We start from the raw sequence: 19,914 nt of genomic DNA, 5'->3' as shown, positions 1-19,914 counted from the left end.
GATTACATCACTGGACTTCAGAAAGGGTTTTTTGTCCCCACAAATTTTGTTTTGCCAAAACCAAATGGAAACATGTAAGACAGAGAAAGACTGCTGCAATACAAACAATATGCTGGGCATAAACTCTGTGGACCATTTTGAAATTAAAATGCATCTGATATGAATATGGGTATTTTTTCTTTAAGTTTTGGGGGCCATAAGGTTTTGTAGCACACAGTGCTGTAACATGATCTTACTTTAATTTGAGTGTAACATCCATAAAATTGAAGTTGGAATGAAAGATTAAAGAAAAATCCTTCCCATATCCTTTTTCTCCCTAAGAGTTTCCTTTGGTTTTGACATTTTGGCTTGCTTCTGTCTGAGGGCCCATTCTGCCTAGACTGCCCAGGTTATGCTGGAGGAGCAGTCCAGTTGTTTCAACCTTAACAGAGAAAAAAACAAAACAAAACAAAACAAAAACCCAAGTACCACCACCACAACCTCTCCCATCCACCCACCCCCCCCCACAAAAATCATAACAAAAAAGCTTGCAAGACATTTTCCTGTATTTTGAATCATCAATACATGTCCCTGTACAGCCAAAACCACACCAGGAGACTATACTATCTTGCCTGTGCTTAATTATTAGGGTACCATTCCTCTTGGGAATATGCACATGGAAGCAAAAACTCTTAATCCTGTTAAGGACTATGGCCTACAAGCAGAGCAGCACTAAACCTGTTATTTCCTCTACCTTGCTTTCAGCCTCTTTTTTTCGCATACAGGAGGAGGCAAGGGAAAGGAGGTGTGGCAGCTGGGCAAACAGAGGCAGCATATTTTGCAATGAACTGTGACCCCCAAATCCTAACCAGTATTTGTGGAAAAGAACAATCTTGTTGGTACTTTCTATCAATAAAGAAATCATCAAAGGATTTTTTTTTCCTAACTTAATTTAGAAAGAAAATACTTTTATTTGCTCTTGAAAAAAAAAAATCCTCAGCTCATCTAGCCTTTTTATCATTAGCATTTATTATAGTAGATAACAGCTGCTGAGAGCCTTCAATCACAGAGCTTTTGAAGGCTGATGGAAGCAACAAGTTAATATTTTCAATAGCTCTGGGATCTGAACCCATATCCTCAGGATTAAGGCAGATCAAATGAAAATGAATATCCCCTTACAGACAAAATCCACCTACTCTTTACCACACAGAGAATGAATTTGTCTGCAGAGAGTCTAAAGAAGTGAACTGAGATCTATTCAATTTTATTATTCATATACAAGAGATTTTGGCATTGCCAAATGACACAATGCTTTGGCTTCCCCCAGTGACAAGAATTAATGCCCAAAATGGAAATTAATAAGGGACTAGTAAACAGGATTTTTCTTTTAAACTGTATATAGAAATTGATTTATGAGAAGGAATCAAAGGGTATCCTCAGAAAGTTATAAAGAAATTCCTCCAAAAGCAGCTGGAAGGTGATTTCCTCATACTATCAAACTCAGCTTCAAGAAACACTCAACAACTGCCATGGGCACTCAAAACACTTACATTTGTTCACATCCTCTGGAAAAAAAAACCCCTCAATAGTTGACTCTAATAACACCAAGGCCAACAAAATCCTCCTTTTTCTTCCCCAAATGGACATCAGAACAACTTAATAGTAACTATATACAAAGAGAGATATATGGCTCTTACACAGTTTTAAAGCGCCCAACTTATGAATTATTGTAACAGACAGAGTCAAACTTTGTTCATTTTATCTGCAGAGATGAACCTGGAGAGGAGTGAAGAGATGGTGAGCAGATACTGAAGAGAGCAACTCATAATTAGAATGTCAGGATCACTTTCCAAGACTAAAAATAAGCCAAAGAAAAGAGGCAAGTTTCGGGACTGCATGGCTTCCATGGGGAGATAACTGGACTGAGTTTTAAAAGGCAAATGAAAAGAGGAAATCCCAGAATCAATCATAGAATGGTTTGGGTTGGAAAGGGCCTTAAAGATCATCTAATTTCAACTCCTCTGCCATAGGCAGGGACACCTTTCCCTAAACCAGGTTGTTCAAAGCCTCATCCAGTCTAGCCTGGAACACCTTCAGGGATGGGGAATTACTCCTCTTACTTATTTGTAAAATGACCTGCTGGAACATTGGTATTAAAGGGTGGGATTTCCACAACTTTAGTTATAAAAGACTTAAGTAGGCTTGTCTCAAAACAACCTGATTTATTCAGACCTGCTTGGAGCATGATTTTGGCTAGAGGTGCCTTCCAAGCCACAGGATTCCATGACTCTGTAGCAGACAGGAACCATAGAGGGACTCTGATATATAATGCTAGTCAGAGAGCAGTACAGGCTTATAAAGAGGCTACAGAAATCTTCCCTCAGTCTGTACAGACTAATAATTAATACAATTCTAATGAATTTGTCAAGTATTCAAAGTCTTACAGTATAAACTGCAGGCTGAAAAAGCTTAAGCTCAGAAGTATGTGTCACTTTACTAATTTTTTTCTGTGCTAGTTGTGTGTGTGTGCACACAAACCACTAAAGAGGAGAGCTCGAGTATGCAAATTCAAATGAAAGAAAATACAATAGCTTGGAAAAATTTAGGATGCTATGCATTCAAAACAGGATGTGGCCCGGTAATTTAGATTTTTTTATCTGGAATTGTCATTTTATTATATTTTAGCAAACATTTTTTGCTATACACCTGCAATAGATCAGATAACATAAATTTTGCTCAGAAGTAGACACGTATACCTCCCCAAACACAGTGTGTACTGTAGAAGTCTGCTTTATCTCTTCCATGTAACATTACACACACAAACTAATATATAAATACAGACACACTAATATATAAAATACAGACACAAATTTTGAAAATAAACTAGAACCACAAAAAGATGTAGTGTCTGTTCTGAGACCAAACATATACTGTGAAACACAGTCAGAAATGCAACTGAAATAATTTAACCTTCATTCTAATTTGGCATTAAAAAAGTTCAATAGAATTTCAAAAATAGAATATTACAGAATTTATTTAAAACTGTAAATATAGCTACAGTCTTCATGCTCCATCATAATGTACTGATTTAATCATTGTATTATGAACAAGCTCAGTTTAAAAAGAAGGCAATCTCTTTTTCTTAAACAAGAGAAAAAAGATTATGTACAGAAAACACACAGAGAATCATATGACATTGTCCTCACATAATTCCAAGTAATGCTGCATATCTAGGATTTTTGCCATTCCTTAAAAGAGGAATTGTTATATTTTACTGTTCAACCAAATCAGATAGACCCATGTTTTTCCTCTCCGCACCAGGGAAATCTATTCTATTTCTGACTGTAAGAAAACAATTTACACAACATGCAAGGTTTCAGCCTTGGAAACACACACTTCAGGCACAATAATCTGCAGAAGGCACCTAAATAAAAATTCCTGATGCTGAGTGTTTATAGCTTTCACTGTGGGGACAGGCACACAGGATTCCAGGTCATTTGGGTCAAATTTCTGACCTTTTCAAGAGAAGTTAACTTTCTTCTTCAGAACTACTTTAATAGATAAGCTGTACTGGAAACACTGCCAAAATAGATACCAACATGTTAACACTGCTGATCTCTGATAAAATCACAGAAGCAAAAAACATGCAGGTTGGAAAAGACATCTGAAGGTTGTGCCAAAAATCCTGCTCAAAACAGGGCTACCCACTGAGGTGAGGTGGGTTTGCAGAGGACCTCATCTCACTGAGCTTCAAACACCTGGAGCATGGGTGTGTCTGTTGCCTCCTTGTATAACCTGCTCCAATGTCTCTGTATGCTCATAGTAAAAAAAAAGCAAACCAAAAAAACAACAAAAACCAACAAAACAAAAAATAAGAAAAGTCCTATCATCTAAACAGATGTCACTGTGTACTGCTAAGAGTCTGAATCTCCCCATCAGAGAGCCACCAGAAGAAACTCTGCTTACCATGTGCTCCAGCACTCACAGCAGCCTTGTGGCTCTTGTTTCCCCAGAACCTCATATGATGGGAGGGTCCAGAACTGAACACCTTCTTTACCCTGTCCTTCATCTCCACAAATCAAAACAAATAAATTGGCATGACCAAAGAAAACTTTAACACACAAATGACACAGTAGGCCAGAACTATGCTCCATTCCTACGTGAAAAAAAGCATTTTGCCTCCTAAATGAGCCTAAAGAGAACAATTGTGTACTTTTTTCAACACAAGATCCAATAGCAGATTTGAAGTCAGCTTCAAAGGAACTGGAGATTACCTCTGGAGCAGACATTAAGGCTGAATGCTCTCATACTACATGAGCCGGGGCGCAGTATTTTGTGCCTGTGAGCAACCTCCAGAAGCCCCTTTCACCTCCTGGTGCTTCCTATGTCACCCCCTCACTCTCCACTGATAAATATTTGCTTTCTTTAAAGGGCCTTTTAGAAAACAATTGTCCCACAATCTGCTAGTCCTAACACATTTCCACATAGAACTTATACCTATGAGCTAAGAATTAGAGCTATTTTGAGCAAAACCCCATGTAAAGCTGCTCAGCAAACAGGTTGGAGCTATCACAGACACAGTGCTGGAAAAATAAGCAAAGGGAACAGTAAACAGTGAGTGGCCACCTTGTTTATTCAGAGTGCTGTGGTTTATTGATGTTACACACAATCTCAAGTTTAGCTGATCTTAGACGTTACATGTTTTCTCTTACATCCAACCCAATCTGAAAGTGATCTCCAGCTGGCTAGGGAAGCTTCCAATAGCTGTAAGCAAGCCATAAACTTCTTCCCATGCTATTGTCCCCATGTGCAAAAGAAAATAACTTTAAAGCAAAAGTCTCTCACAGTCACCACACGGAGTGAAAAGAATAAACTCAGCTTCTTGCCTCTTGGAAAAATCCAGGCAGAATTCTTCCACCTCTTTCAGAACAAGATAAGAGAGGTAGTGAGAATACAAGGAGAAGGACAGGCTGCCTCATAATCAGCATTGAATGCTCGACTCCAGTATGAATACCAATACCAAAATAATACCAGTACCCATAAAAATGCACTGGCTATAAGCAAAAACAATAATAATAACAATAATAATAATAATAATAATAATAATAATAATAATAATAACAGGGATCCCATCTCTGGACTGCAGTGCTGCATCTAACTGGAATGTTTTTATGAAGGAAAGTTCTTTGGCACTGAGGCTCTGAGAATCTCCAATAAAATATACCTTTCTATTTTTTTAATAAGAAATGGAAATTAAGTCATCATTTGAGGCAGATTTGTGTATCTGCAAAAAAAAAAAAAAAAATCCAGCTCAAGAAAGATTGGGTGGTTGTATTTTCTTAATTAATTCTAAGAGATTTTCTCCCCCATCCAACACATCTCTGTAAATTACCACAGTAGGTATGAAACCTGCCCCTGTATTGATTCAGCTGGCACAGCCTTCCTCTATAAAAGCCTCCTCAGAGCCCCTGCACCAGGGTGGTCGCTCTGCTCTCCCCAGCTGCTGGGGAGATGCTGAATTCCTGTGCTTGCCCCTCTTCCCCAGAGCCTGCTCTAACTAGCCCAGGGGCAGATACACACAAAAATGGAGCAACATTCATGTTCTTTCCCTTCAGTAAGCACCATGCCAGTGCTTCATGAACCCACTGCTCACCTTCTGGGTACTGGGGAGGATGAATTCATCAGCTAAGGAAGCAATACTGTGCAAGCTGATTCTCCCATATCGCCAAGGAAAGAATGTGACTAGATAAAAAAAGTCAGTGGTTTGTTGGACCTGGCTGGAGGACCAAATTATGCTGGCCAAGTTCATAAGTCTTCTCCTAGCTCCACTCCTGAGCACTGCTCATGCAGACAGTGGTACACAAGACTGCATCTGAAAGCTTAAAATAATTTTTGTGATTTTATGCAGCTTAGCCTTTCAGTCGTTGGTGTGAATTTAAGAACACATTCACCTGAGATCAGGAAATAGAAGAGAGGGATCTTGAAAAAAAACATTTAGTGGAATAAAAATGACTGACAAATTATTCTTTACCTACTTTACTTTCAAAATTTTGTCTAAAAAAGTTTTACATTTGCAAGTATCCATAAGTAAAACAATGTTCTTCCTGGAAAAATGAATGGCTGACACACTTCTCATTTTAAAGGGAGTTACCAAAGCTGCAAAGATGGTAAGTTATTAAATAAGAGGTAATGGCTTTACAGGCATATTCATTTTCATATTTAATAGTTGTGTATGTACTGTTTGAGTTCCCTAATGCAAACCACAATAAAACACCTCATGGGGGCTTTAAACTCTTTTGTCTTTGCTGTAGGTTTGTCTGCTTTAGGGAAAAAAAATAATACATTGCCTTATTTTCAACAGTGGCAGGAAGTGGGTTTTTAGTGGAATCAGCTTAAAAAATTCCAGCTGTGTTCATGTTGAAGCCATCACAAAGTCTAAGCCTGGGATCACTTCTCCATGCCAACTAAATCCTCTTCAGGCCTCAAGAACTAAATTTTTGAAAAAATGCCAAGCCTCTCCTTGAAAATAACATCTTAATTGGTTGATATTAAAAAAACAGAAAGTGCCATTCTGAAAACACAAGTGCTCACATTTTTGTGTTCTAATTTGATATTTGCCTTGTAAGAGCACTCAACATACTCACACAGAGACTGTCTCAGAAAACTGCAATGAGAGGCATGCAGGCTGGTTATTCCAGACAAAGAGGAGTTTCTAAGGGCTACAGAAGGACATGTTGTGATGTGTTCCTGTGCCTTTGTAACGCACCAGAAAGGCTGCACAGGTGTGTGACAGTGGTGGAGCCAAGGAAAACCCAAGTGTTTCATTGCCTGGCTGGCTATGGCTCAGTGGGGATCTCAGAGGATAAGGAAAATCCACTCTCCTGAGACCAGTAGTTGTTTCCAAGGAGTTTCTGTATCAGTGTTAAGTTCAAACCAAGTAAAAGCTTGGGATCAACAAACAAAAAAATGCAGGCTTCAAACTGATGCATCTACAACACTGTTCTAAATACACAGGCCTTTTTCATTAAAAATAAATTATTGCAGGATTATGAATACATCTAATATTACTGTCTTCCCCTCTCTGCTTCCTGTTGCACTATCACTTGTGGTGTGCATATATACCATGGTATTTCTTCTGCTGTTCAAAAGTTGCATCATGAGAAGGAAAGAAAATGAAGCTCACCATTCTCAGCCAATTGAGCTAAATAAGGGATCAGACACTTGCCTTGCATATTTCTCTTATACTTGTAAATATAACTCTGCAGCTCCTTTAAGCTTGGAGACTGAGAGATCTAGCCTGATTTACACAGATGTAAAAAGAAAACAACTATTTGTCCAATTTAATTGATTCTGAACTGATACAAATTGATTTATTCTGCACATCTCAAAGCTTTTGAAAATCAATATATTTTTCATTAAGAAAGGTAAAGAGAAATGTTGTTAAGCAACAGAAAAAAAATTATTAAGCAACGGAAACAATAAAAAATTATAAGAACAGGTAACTGAGAAAGCCTGTTCATCTCAGGGAGGGATCTCCTAGACCTTGTGCCTTTCAGTTCCATTTCAAAGCAGTATTGGAACCGTGAAATTGCAAAGGAAATTCTAAAAGGAGACAACAGTTGAGACAATAGTTGAAAGTGAATTTTAATACATCACACATTTACTGTGTAATTCTTAAAACCATTTTTTTTCAAATTTTGGAATGCCATTCTGACCTTCTTAATGTCTGAAAGCAGTGCCTGTAATTAAAATAATTCGGATTCAGCTTAATTTTATTTCTTTAAAAAAAACACTTAAAAAAGAAGCAACTGCCAATACACATTTTTTTTCCATGAAGAAACTTGGCAGTCCCAGCTGATTGTCATGTCTCCTCATCCACATTCTAGAAGATAATTTTGTGAGGCAATAATTTATTCCAGAGCAGTGTGTAAGATTAGGAAGAACAGTTCAAAGGTCTGGGTATGCATTCCATTCTATCACTAATAATTGCATTTCACAAAATCATACTTTGAAATTTTTCCTAGAAATAAAACATTCTCATAAAAAATAGGATGTATTTCATATGAAATGTTTACTTACAATCTCCAAACAAAAATTTAAAAACCCCAAACAAATCCAAAACCATTCTTCCTTCCTCAGTATTATTAATGTCATTAAAAATTACATATAGCACTTGGGAGAGGGTGGCTAAATCATAAATGAAGAGCTCAGCCCTGAAAGTTGCTCACAGTCTCTAAACTCACAGTGATTTGAGGGTATTCACACACCAGATCTGAAATTCACTTCTCCCTAACAACACACAGAGCTCCCAATACATCCTGCATTTCTTGCTGCTCCCTGATAGCACTCTCTGGACTTATGTACGGGTGAAATGCTTTCCAGAGACTTTTTTCTATCAAGGTGATTTGATGGAGAGTTCCAGAACTTTTTCTTTTTCTTTCCCAAAAATGATGAGATATCATGGCCTAATTTCTTCTAGGTAAGATAGCAGCAAGACACGCCTTCGAAATGCTGCCTTGGAATAGAAGCCTTCCAAGATTATAAATTAAAACTATGTGTGCACTGTGTTTCTGAAAAAAAAAAAAAATCTTTGCATAATCTGGGGTAGTAGTTGTGGTAATTGAGAAGCCTTTTTGCAGAACTTATTTGCTGGGTTAGAGCAGTAGCTGGAAATATCCCAAATACTGCTGTACAAAGGAGCAGGAAACAAAACCTCCACCAACCTTCCACACAAAATAATCAAGAAACTTCTCCTCAAGGAGGAATAGTTAGCCTTACATTCATAAAGATAAGATGAAAGGGCTAAACTCTCTAAAGGGACGATGGTCCCAGCTCCAGAGAGCTTTCATGGCAGAGGCAGAGCAATCACTCCCTATCTTCTTTCCATTGTTACACCTGAGGCTTAGCTCCAGTAAATCACTACCAGCATTTCTGCTTCCTGGAAGAAGCTATGTCAGTGGCAGATGAAGTAATGATGCAAATGTAATTGTTTGCACTGAATAAAGATGGAGATATAAAGGGAAGGGAGGAATGGTGAAAACCCTCTGTTAATCACAGTCATTCTCTTCATTCCTGGAAATTTATCTTGATTCTCAGTAAGAGAGATACATCACCCTGATTCACACAGGTAATGGAGCACGTTTCACTCAGTTGTATCCCTGAGACCCCAGCTCTGTAATCAACTGAACAAGGAAAAACATACAGCCTTCTTTTAACCTCCTGTCTGCTGAGCAAGTGATATCTGAATGTAAGATGAGACGAGATGAGCTGAGGAGCTGCACTGTGAATCAGTAAGCTGTGTCCCTAAGACAAAGACCTTCTCCTGGGAAACACTGCCTAGTGCTTTTATTAAGGAGTGTTACTGAGAACTCTGAAAAGTCAGCACCAAAAAGAACAAAATACAGATGTTGAGGGAACAGTCAGTTCAAATAACAGGGTAAGTTCTTGGTCTATGTATTTATTCATGGCAGGATCTCAGTCAACGCATTTCAATAAAATGAGTAATTATTGTGAGTCACGTCACTAATTACATGTGATACACAAAAAGGCTTGTGCAGCTCGACATATCAAAGTGCACTGTGAGCTCATCCAGTATGGAAATGGCTCACAGAGGAGCTCTTGTTACTGGTACCCAAACAATCTGGAAAAAATGGGGTATTAGAAATGTCTATGCCATTTCTCTCTCATCACATTTTTGTAAACATAAAAAGAAGATGTGTTGTAGAATAATGGCAATATAACTGCCTACGTAGGGACTTCAGCATTTGACTTGGACAGGCAACACAAGAAAGAATTGTAATGACAGAGCACTGGAATTGGCCAAGATAAGCTGCTTTCTTCTATGACAAGCAGAGAGCGCCAAGATGTGAAGAATCTGTCAAAATGTTCTAAGATAAAGTTTGATTTTTCCATACCAAAATAAAAAAAACCAAACAAAATCACTGGTTCAGACACAGGTCAAATTGACTGAGTTCAGGAACATAAAGACATTAAAGGAAGTAAGTCATCTCTTAGATAACAGATCTACTTATTAGCGTGCAAGAAAAAAACAAGTCTTCACAAATTTTGTCAAATTCAGACAAGCTCTTCATCCAGGAGTAGGATCAAATTTGTAGGCTGATAATTTGTTGCCAGGTAATTAACTACCTTTGTTAATAATCAGGCACCTTTGTTGCCTGATAATTAACTACCTTGAAGACATACTTATTTGTGCTTTCCCATGAGGGTATCACTTAGAGTAATTTTAGAGCACAAACACAGAACTGGACCAAACACCACCTGTGACTTCAGCTTTACTGCATTTTTATAACTGAAGTTAAATCACATGGCACAATTTAACTAAACAGAGAAACAATAAATTATCCTCACCTGTACCCTCATGCCAGCAATAATGACAGTGAAGCCAACTCAAAGAGACTGCCACTGAACAAGAGCATGAAAATAAGCAGATTCAATGTCATTTGGCATGTAGGACTTTTACCCATGGAACTCTAGAAAGAATGAAGGTTTTTACATAATGCTTCCTTTCATATATTTTTTTTTTTTTACATTTAATTCATAGCCTATTCAAGCAATTCAATTTCAATACAAGATTTATTACAAGCCTCTGTTTATTTAACATAGAAATAAAAAACACAAAAAAAGCATGGGAAAAAAATACAGAGAAGGCAGAAGTCTAAAAATGACCCCCAAAACCAATAATTTGCAAATCAGGCATTAGTCTTTAGGAACAACCAAAGCTATCAATTCAAGACCCCATCTGGAATATTGAGCACAGTTCTAGTGTCCCCAGAATAAGGAGGACTTGCAACTGTTGGAGCAAATCCAGAGGAGACCATGAAGTTGCTAAGAGGTTGGAGCACCTCTCTTACAAAGACAGGCTGAGAGTTGGGGCTGCTCAGCCTGGAGAAGAGAAGGTTTGGAGACCTCACAGCAACCTTCCAGTATCTGAAGGGGCGACAGAGAGGGGCTCTTTGTCAGGAACTGTAGTGATGGGACAAGCAGTAATGGGCACAAACCATAAAAGGCTCAAATTTAGGTTGGCTATCAGGAAGGATTTTTGTACTGTGACATTGGTTAGACACTGAAACAGGTTGCAAGGAGGATTATGGATATCCCAACCCTGGCAATGTTCAAGGGCACCTCGGATACCTCTAGCAGGAGGTATCCTTGTTCATGCCAGGAGATGTGGGGACATTAAGATCCATTCCAACCCCTTAACATTCTATGATTCTATAACAAACTATTAAAAAAAAAATCTTCACTACTAAACATAACAAAAAAAACATATTTTTAGTTGGATGTATTAAAATAAAGTTTTTTAGATCTCCAGTGAGAGACAATTAAATTGGAAAAATTTTCACATCATTGATGCTCAACACTTCATAAATTAACATTATTTAAGACCCATGAAGCTGTGAGAGCCAAATCATTTAATTCTGAGAAAATATTACTCAATTTGCTGAAAATTAAGCAACTTTACAAACATTCAAGGTAAGTTCTGCATGTAAATAAAATTAAACTATGGATATCTTATCTCATTCTTTTTACTTTTCTTCTCTTTTAATGCTTTACTTCTTCATTTCATAGCTTTCATTCCATGGACACCAAAAAAGATCCAATCAACTACATAAGCGTAAACCTTTGCCTACTAGACTGTCATCAGCACAAAGTCCCTCAAATAATAAATGAACTTTTTATTAACTGTGGTAACATTAACATTACAATGAGGGATTGTTTAAAAACAAGTTGTACTGCTGTTGCTCAAGAGCTCAAGGAAAATGGTTCTCAGTTCCTTTATTTTTCCTTGAGGGTAACCACAGGGGTTGCATTAAATCTTTTAAAATATGTTGACAGTTGAATAAGTGCTGCTGTTGCTCTGGTGACATTTTATGCACTTTAATTGTCATTAATGAATCTGACTGATACTTTCTTAAAAGTCCTTTACGTGTTCTAGTAATTTTATAACAAAGAGAAGAACAAAACTGTCTGCAAATTAGCCTTGATCCACTTCTCATATGGAATTTTCACTGCAGACAACAGGAGAATCTGCATGGGAAATATCTGCTAGACCAGACATTTGAGGTAGGAATGCATTAAATGCTCCCAGTGAATTGTGAAATTATCACTTCTTTGTGCATCACTGTATAAATTTAAATCCCAAAGAAGGTTTGAGTGTACTATTTTTAAAAATAAGTACAATATCTGCTTCCACCAATTCAGAATTTGATGTTGAAATGGTACAGCTCAGCATTTCAGGGCTGCAACAAAACCCAAAAAGTAAACATGAGTTCAAATGAAACAAAATCTGACACTAACCTGGAGTCTAGAACCTCCTTCCTTATTCTGATAATACTCCCAATGATTTCAGAAAGGCTTTTTCCCTGTGAACACTGAAGGACACAGCTCCCAATTATCTGTTCAGGAACGTGCAGTAACAAGGAGGAATGCATGGAGCTTGAGAAACCACAGGCACCACACTTGATAGTTCATAAACAGATAAGCTAAGTCTTCTGCTATGAAGAGAAAATAAACTATGGTGCTTTAAATTGTGATAGGTGATTTAAGCAGATTAAAAAAAAAATCTATTCCAGGGACAAGGAGCCAGAAGAGGCAGGAGGAGGGGGAAATAGAGTATTAATAGTGCAGGGAGCTGTTGACTCCTTTGCTTCCCTCACCCCAGGTTCCCTCCTGCACGTTCAGTGGGGACACAGCAGAGGATTCCCAACACTGCTGCACCTGCTGCACCACAGGCTTCACACCTCTGCAATTTCAGAATCTGGAAAAGCCGGGGCCATCTTTCACTCCTCAGCTGCAGTGGCTTTTCAAGAACAGAATGGTACAAGTATCAGTGGTTCGAGCCATGACCCTTGAACGGGACAATTAGGTCCTGCCAAATTTCCCCAGGCACACAGAGAGTCTCCTTGCTTGACTCTCCATAGGCCCAGTGCCCTGTAAAACCACATCCACCTGAGCAAAGCAGCAGCTCAGCTCCAGCCTGACCCCTCCTTTCAGCTGTAAATGGCTGTACCAGGTGCACAACAATAGCATCAGCCTCGGGGTTCTGTACAGCACTGCAATTTTCAAGACACTCAGGGTGCAGACAGCAGTGAGCTCTACACTCACGTCATATGCACAGTTAACAACCTCAGCTAAGTCATGAACTACATTTTAATTAGACAAGGGGCCAGGCTTTTGATTTCAAAAATAGAAGTTAGGGTTGCAGTCCTTCATCCATTGATGTTAATTGCAAAATCCCTATTATCAGGCTCTTGAGGTATTACCCAGGCGCACTTTTTAATTACATTTGATTCTTAATGAAGTAGATGGCAAAGAGAAAAGCAGCCCATGATTCAAATGATTCGCATTTTTATCTTTCCTGATGAAAAACGGAACAGGTCAAGATACTTGCTGGATTTTCCCATGAGAAATGCTGCAATGTGAATAAGCTCAATTGACTTGATCCTGAAGGAGCAGGTTAGCTTTGAAAAGCATCACTCATTTTCTCCTCCTGTATACACTCTACCCCCAAAACTTATGCAATGTAATTGTAGACACCAAGCCAAATCCAATTCAGAACTTGAAAAATATCATGTAAGTATCCTAAGCTTGAATGACTTGTCTTTGTTGTCTAATGTCATTTAAAACATAAGGAGTCCTAATTATGGTTTTATTTTCAAACCATGCACTTTAAAAGAGTGACAATTCTCCATAAAAACTGACAGCTTCTCAGGGCAAGGAGACTGCCAAGTAACTTGTTATTTCTACATGATTTAAAAACAATGAGTTTCAAAGCAGCTTATGAAGAAAGAGTGTGTTATCACACTTAGCTAGAGAACAATACAAGGTTTCACCTTTTACTATTACATCTCTACTCATGTGAGTAAACAAAGATTTATAGAACAGAAGTTCATACTACAGGTGGGGCCATTACCTTGGTATACACAACAACCTGCAAACTCTTTTCACATAATGAAAGCTGTTTCTTACCATCTGGAGATCAGGTTTAAAAATAAAACTTCTGTTTATATATTACACAAAAAGCTTAGCTTTTTATTTCAGACATACTTCTCATATTATAAAACACATAATTCATTTTTTATATTTATGACTTCAAAAGACTCAATAAAAATTTAGGACCTAAAAATGTAATTTATTTTTGAAAGGCTGGCTGTTAAGTATTAGGGAGAGTAAAGTCAGCTTTAAGAAAATCAGATAGCATTGCCAGGCTGTCTAACCAAGGCAGCCAAGGAGGGTTACAGCAGGAACTAGTGAGACAAAGTTGGCCCAGGGGACAGAGCTCTTTGGGCCCAAGAACCTCACCAGACAAAGGGGTAACTTCACATAAAGTAGTGACAGCCCCTTCTAAAGGAAGGGAGGACAACCTCCTCTCAGGGACATGGAAACTAAGGTTTTAATTCAGTAATTTTTGTTTTTTTTAATTCCTAGGTTTGGGCTCTTTTTCCCTATGGCTGCTTCACTGTTTCAGCCTTGCAGGATACCTGTGATGAAACAAAATCTCTTGAGTTTCTCTTAAAACCATTTGCCTCTCATTACAATTCTTTCCTGTTCACAAGGCTGAATACCACAAAACCTGAACACTTCCTACTTCATGGTCATACCAGAGATCAGGGGAAGCTTAGATTACTTTCAAGGCCACCAAGGAGATGATGTGGAAATCTGAATCAGCCTGTTGTGCATAACTGTGGCAAACCTGCAATGTGACACAACCACAGCCAAACTTGCTTCTGTGCTGAGCTGTGCCAAAACAGTACCATCTCCACCAAAGTCAGGGCAGACTTTAGGCAAGGAAAAGAAATTCCTATCCCTACTTCTTCATTTGAATTTCCTCTTGGAAATCAATTCCTACTATTGCTTTTACTGGAGCCATGCAATTCCACACCTATTAAGTACTGTATTCATAAATTTAGGGCTCCATAATCTATAATTATTCAAACTCTGGCTGGTTCTTGTGAAAGGTCTAACGTGGCAGTCTCCTCCTGGATGTCTCTAAGCCTCATGTTTACATAGTTATGATCATTGTAGCAAGTGGAAGTTTGAGATACTTACTAGCTCTGATTATTTTTAAAGCAATTCTTAAAGACTGTTCAGAGCACCCAGAATATTCCCAAGGCAGGGGCAGGGCATCCCTGGACTAATGAACCACAGAAGCCATCCTAATGCAAACAGTATTGGTGCAGGGAATAGCAAGCCCTCATGTCTCAAAGACAATCACAGAAAAGGCAGAGGACTGGAGAAACTCAGTGCCCCTATAATTTGTGACAGAAAGTTTCAGCTCAGATTTAACAGGCACTGTAAGCTGAAGAACACGCACATCCTGAAGTGGTGGCTAAAATCAGCATTTAAGACTAGAAGAATAAGTTACTTTACTATTAAAAGTAAAACTGGGGTAATTGCAGCAATAAGGTACTGCTCAGCACTTCAGAAGTAAAAGAAACTTTCTTTTGAAAATGATAATTTTCATTGCTGGTTTACAGTATGAAGGTGTCAGTGATTGTTACATACTATACACATCCTACACAGAGCACAAAGTGCACAAGGAATGATATTGTTTCAAAGCACTCCATGCCTGGGTAACTGTTTTGTAAAACTTCAGCCAGCCTATTTTCAGAATATAAAGTGTTTCAGTTGAAAGCAATTCAAATCATTAATACTCTCCACCGCATGTCACGTGTTTTATTTTTTCCAAGTAAAATTAAGGATAAGAAATAAACATTTAATTGTTAGCAAGTTCATAATAATTCAAAATAAAGAGAAAAGCCTACTAATTATTAGTTACAAATTAATTATGTGGCGATAGCGATAGATGGACTCTGGTAAAAGAATCAAATTTAAGCTGACAGGTGCCTCAACAGCACAAACCAAAAACAGTAATTGTGGACACAGATCAAAAAGCCAGTTTCTACTCAGTTATTGAATTCAAGGAGAAGAAAAAGTTCAATCATAATATTTGTTTAAGAATGTTTGTCTTCTTTCTTACCATTGAATGTTAGGAACACCCTTGCTTGAGGCTGGGAAGATCCTTTTACACTGCTAAAGTAAATAAATATCCCAATCAACACGTTCACTGCAAGAAATGCCATCTCTTCAGATTTGCAACTTAATATCCAAGAAACGAAACCTGAAAGAGAGAGTTATCTCATTACTCTTCTTGCACAATCTTGTGGAGCAAAAGCAAAAGTATGGAAAGGTTGTGTTGGAAGCCTCTTCCAGCTGAAGCTGTAATTACTGATGTGAAGGAGGTACAGCACTCCTGTTTTTCCTTTGTGCATCTGAAAGTGATTTTCCTCAGTCTTCTCTGCTGGCATGGGAGGAACTCTCTGCCTGTTAGTAGGAACCAACAGAGCCCACCTTCTGGTTAGGGCAGACTACAGCATTAGACTCAGTTTATTTAAAATGAAGACAATTCCACCTGCTGGAAATATAATTATACTAAATGTCAAGGCAGAGCAAAGCAAGGACGGGAGATAAAGTTTCACGAATAAAAATCTGGCTGATATTTTTAGACATCTCTCATGTTAAGCGGGGGAGGTATGGGGTTTTTTTTTTTTTTCTTTTTTTCTTTTCTTAATGGATTTGAAATCTAAGGTGCTTGGAAATGAGTTTTAAGTTTTAGTAAGCTGAGCTCTCTAATCACCCCCAAGTTTTTCTTTAAAATAATTCTGGTTATGTATGTAATTAATTTCAAAACCATGAAACCAAAAGTATTTCAACACACTTGAAACTCTTAGTCAACGTTTGCTTTTTGGGCTAGCTCCTTTCAGGATACACACCTGCTCTCATTGACTTCTACAGGGCACTAAGGATCCCAGAGTTGGACAATGATACTACACTCCATACATCTGCTACTCCTCATGCACATCTGCTGAACTTTCATTTTATAGGAGTTAGCTGCTGAGAAGCCTGAGCATCTCAGAGAATCAGAAAACACTCCAGAACTCTGACTCTGTATCTTTTCTTAGTCCAGGAAGGACTTGAGGTCACTGGAATCACTCGAGGAAAGTGGCTTTTCTAATGGACTTTGGACCAGACCCAAGACCCAGCCACCACATCAGAAGCTGAATATTGCATATCTGCATCACATCTGCTACCAAACAGGATCTGTCCAAAAACCGTGAAGTGCAAATTTAATTTCACTTATTGTAACAATTTTATCAGCTCAGCTGCAAAAGTTAGAATACATAACCATGTATATTTTTCCTTTTGATATAAACAGCCTTTTTACTAGACACCACTTATTAGTTAACCAGCAGCTGATACACGTGATTTTATGGCAACTGGAAGCACTTTGAAAGACATAACCCCTACAGCTAGAAGTTATCATAAAAGGCTACACACTTATTTGATGAAAAGACTTGTTACCTGTGCAGTCAGCTTAGTTCTTCACCTCAGCTCTGCTCCAGCACTACAGTCCCTCCAGTGGAAGCCAATATTTCTACAGGCTTGTTGATCCCATCCCTCCGAGGTTCACACCTGTCCTTAAAGAACCACCCCAGCACGGCAGGAATGAGCTGTCAGGCAGGGATGACTTTAGGTCAGCAGTAGTTTGGGCTGGATCCACACCACTGACTGAACGGTAAAAGCCCCGTATCTCATTACCACCTCTGCCATTCCCTCTCCACTCACTGTAAATCACTTGGAAAGGCTTCTCTTTGCATGAGGACTCCACATCAAGCTGGGGGTGGGAAGGAGAGAGTACATGAAAGAGCAGAGCTCTGCAGCCCACACTCTAAACTCTCCTTCATTATTTGCTCTGAGTACTGAGAAATGCACGAAGACCAAGTAATTCTACAACTCTTCTAATTGACAAAAACAACCTTGTCAGAAATCTGCCAGCTACAGATCGGATCTGTAAGAAAAACATATCCATTCTGGCCCAGTTTCAAATTATCTCTAAGGGTCTGTTAACTAATAAAATGATAGTTGCAGAGTTTTTGCCAAGAACAATTTTTAAACAGGCTGCATAAACTCTAGTACTAATATTGCTTTGTGGGCTTTAAATTTAAACCTTGTGACTTGCCCATGGGATATCCTTTAACTTCACTCCTCTTCTAAGAGAGAAATGGCATTAAATCCCTATAAAATTTGACAGCCAAACCAAATAGCCAATCATACAGAACATGTGATTTAACAGACTCAATGGGATTAGTATTTTACAGTAGTAGCACTATGCTTTCTTTGCAATATAGATAAAAAAGTCAGAGGAACAAGTGTGCAGCTTTCCTTCTTCCTTTAAATAATACTGGAGGAAACAATAATAGAAAAACCTCCTTTCAGCTCTCTTTCCCTCCCATTCTTGTGCCTCCTGCCAGTTCTAGTGCAATCAGTTGGAGGAGTGAAACATTGCTACATTTCATTGCTCAAATTGCAGATCTTCACCGTTAACACAGAAGTGACAGGCAAATATAAGATTCAAGTGCTGAGCAGCATGGTTCCTGCCCAGCTGTTAGACACATAAATAATAAACGCATACAGTGCCAAAAAGGCACCTCAGGGTGTCTGACATGTGAGTTACCTAATGGAAATAGGTTTAATTTCAGAGATTTGCAGAGCTGGTAACTGACATCTCATTGCAGGTTTGACTCTTGCTTTGGGCTTATATCCCAGCTCCAGCTCTCTTAATTTATCTCAGTAAGTCATGATACTATATTCAGCACGTCCAGTGCACATGATCTCTGCTGACAACACACAGACCTAAAGCCTTGCAAGTACTTAAAAGAATCCTACAGGACAGACAAAAAGCAGTGTCTAATTGCATTTCTGTTCTTACACTCTAGTCTAACTGTAAACAAACAGAAAAACCGCTACGAAAGTGAAGTAGTGAAGTTTCCCTGCCACGGAGGTCGCTGGCAGCATGTTGCACGGCTTTCGGAAAGTACAGTATCGCTTTGCTAGGAAGTGCTGTGCAGGTGTCATCTGCTACAGGCTGGGTCCTACTCTTAAATCCTCTAGGGAAAATCACTTGGCAGAGAAAAAAAAAAGAAATGAAGGAGAAAAAACCAAAAAAACACCTTGTCAAACACAGACTATGCCAATCTGGAAAACATCGGTTTAACTATCTGAACAGCAGCAAAATTCAACCATTTCACATTCATTACAGAAAAGAAAGAGAACTTTAAGTTATGCTTACCCGGCTATTGGAAGCAGCAGTAATACTGACTTCTATCTGATTTCTATCAGTTTATAGACTCCACTCCTGCTACCAGAACATTTTAATTCCAAGCCTGGCTCACGGCAGAGAGAAAAATAAATGTTTAATTAAAAAAAAAAAAAAAAAAAGAAAGAAAAGAGAAAAGTCTTTCCTCGTGGTGGTTGCAAAGATACTCCCGGCTCCTCTGTACAATAATCCTGGCAGCGGACTCCCGAGGCTCAGCGAGCGCTTCTCCCCTGCGCGCAGCCACGCACCGAGGAGTGAATGGAGCGGCCGCGCGGTGCCGGCGCTGCTCTCCTGTTACAGGCGCTGCCCTGCCCTGGCCGCCGCTCCAGCGAGGCAAGGCTCGGCGGCCGCCGGTGCATCATTAGCTGAGCAAATAGGGGCTGGAGCTCATAAATAATGGCGAGGCCACACCCCGCCCTGCGCGCCGGCGGCTGCCGCCCGGCCCGTCCGCCCGCCCCAGGCAGCGCCGCGGGCACCGAGCGGGAGCGGAGAGCGTGCGGGGCACGGCGGATACCGGCCCGAGGGGGCACGGCCGCTTAAGGGCTCCCCAGGGGTACGGCAGACACTGGCTCCGAGGGGGCACGGCCTCTTAAGGGCTCCCCAGGGGTACGGCAGACACTGGCTCCGAGGGGGCGCGGCAGCCTCGGGCTCCCGAAGAGGAGGCACCGCCGTTTAAGGACTCTCCAGGGACGCGGCAGCCCACGGGCTCCCGAGGAAGGGGCACGGCAGCCCAAAGGCTCCCGAGGAGAGGGGGCACG

At 39.4% G+C, this 19,914-nt stretch overlaps 1 protein-coding gene across 2 annotated transcripts in view; it reads right to left on the bottom strand.

Moving 5' to 3' along the window:
* SEMA3C (semaphorin 3C) overlaps nucleotides 1-19,503 on the bottom strand; it is a 116,812-nt gene extending 97,309 nt beyond the window's left edge. Inside the window, exons 1-2 of one of the 2 annotated variants that reach the window (XM_033058802.1) lie at nucleotides 19,130-19,503; nucleotides 15,980-16,120 (exon numbers count right to left, since the gene is read on the bottom strand). In XM_033058802.1, the coding sequence (XP_032914693.1) occupies nucleotides 15,980-16,082 (103 nt within the window). In that variant the 5' untranslated portion in view covers nucleotides 16,083-16,120; nucleotides 19,130-19,503. Of the gene's footprint in view, nucleotides 1-15,979; nucleotides 16,121-17,361; nucleotides 17,528-19,129 lie in introns of those variants that run through there. The other variant, XM_033058803.2, reaches the window with a different exon arrangement.
* Nucleotides 19,504-19,914: the final 411 nt, after the last annotated feature.

This window comes from Catharus ustulatus, chromosome 4 (genome assembly GCF_009819885.2).
Source record: "Catharus ustulatus isolate bCatUst1 chromosome 4, bCatUst1.pri.v2, whole genome shotgun sequence".
Taxonomy (NCBI): Eukaryota; Metazoa; Chordata; class Aves; order Passeriformes; family Turdidae; genus Catharus; species Catharus ustulatus.
Note: the sequence above shows the minus strand (reverse complement) of the source record. Positions and strands in the feature narration are given on the sequence as shown.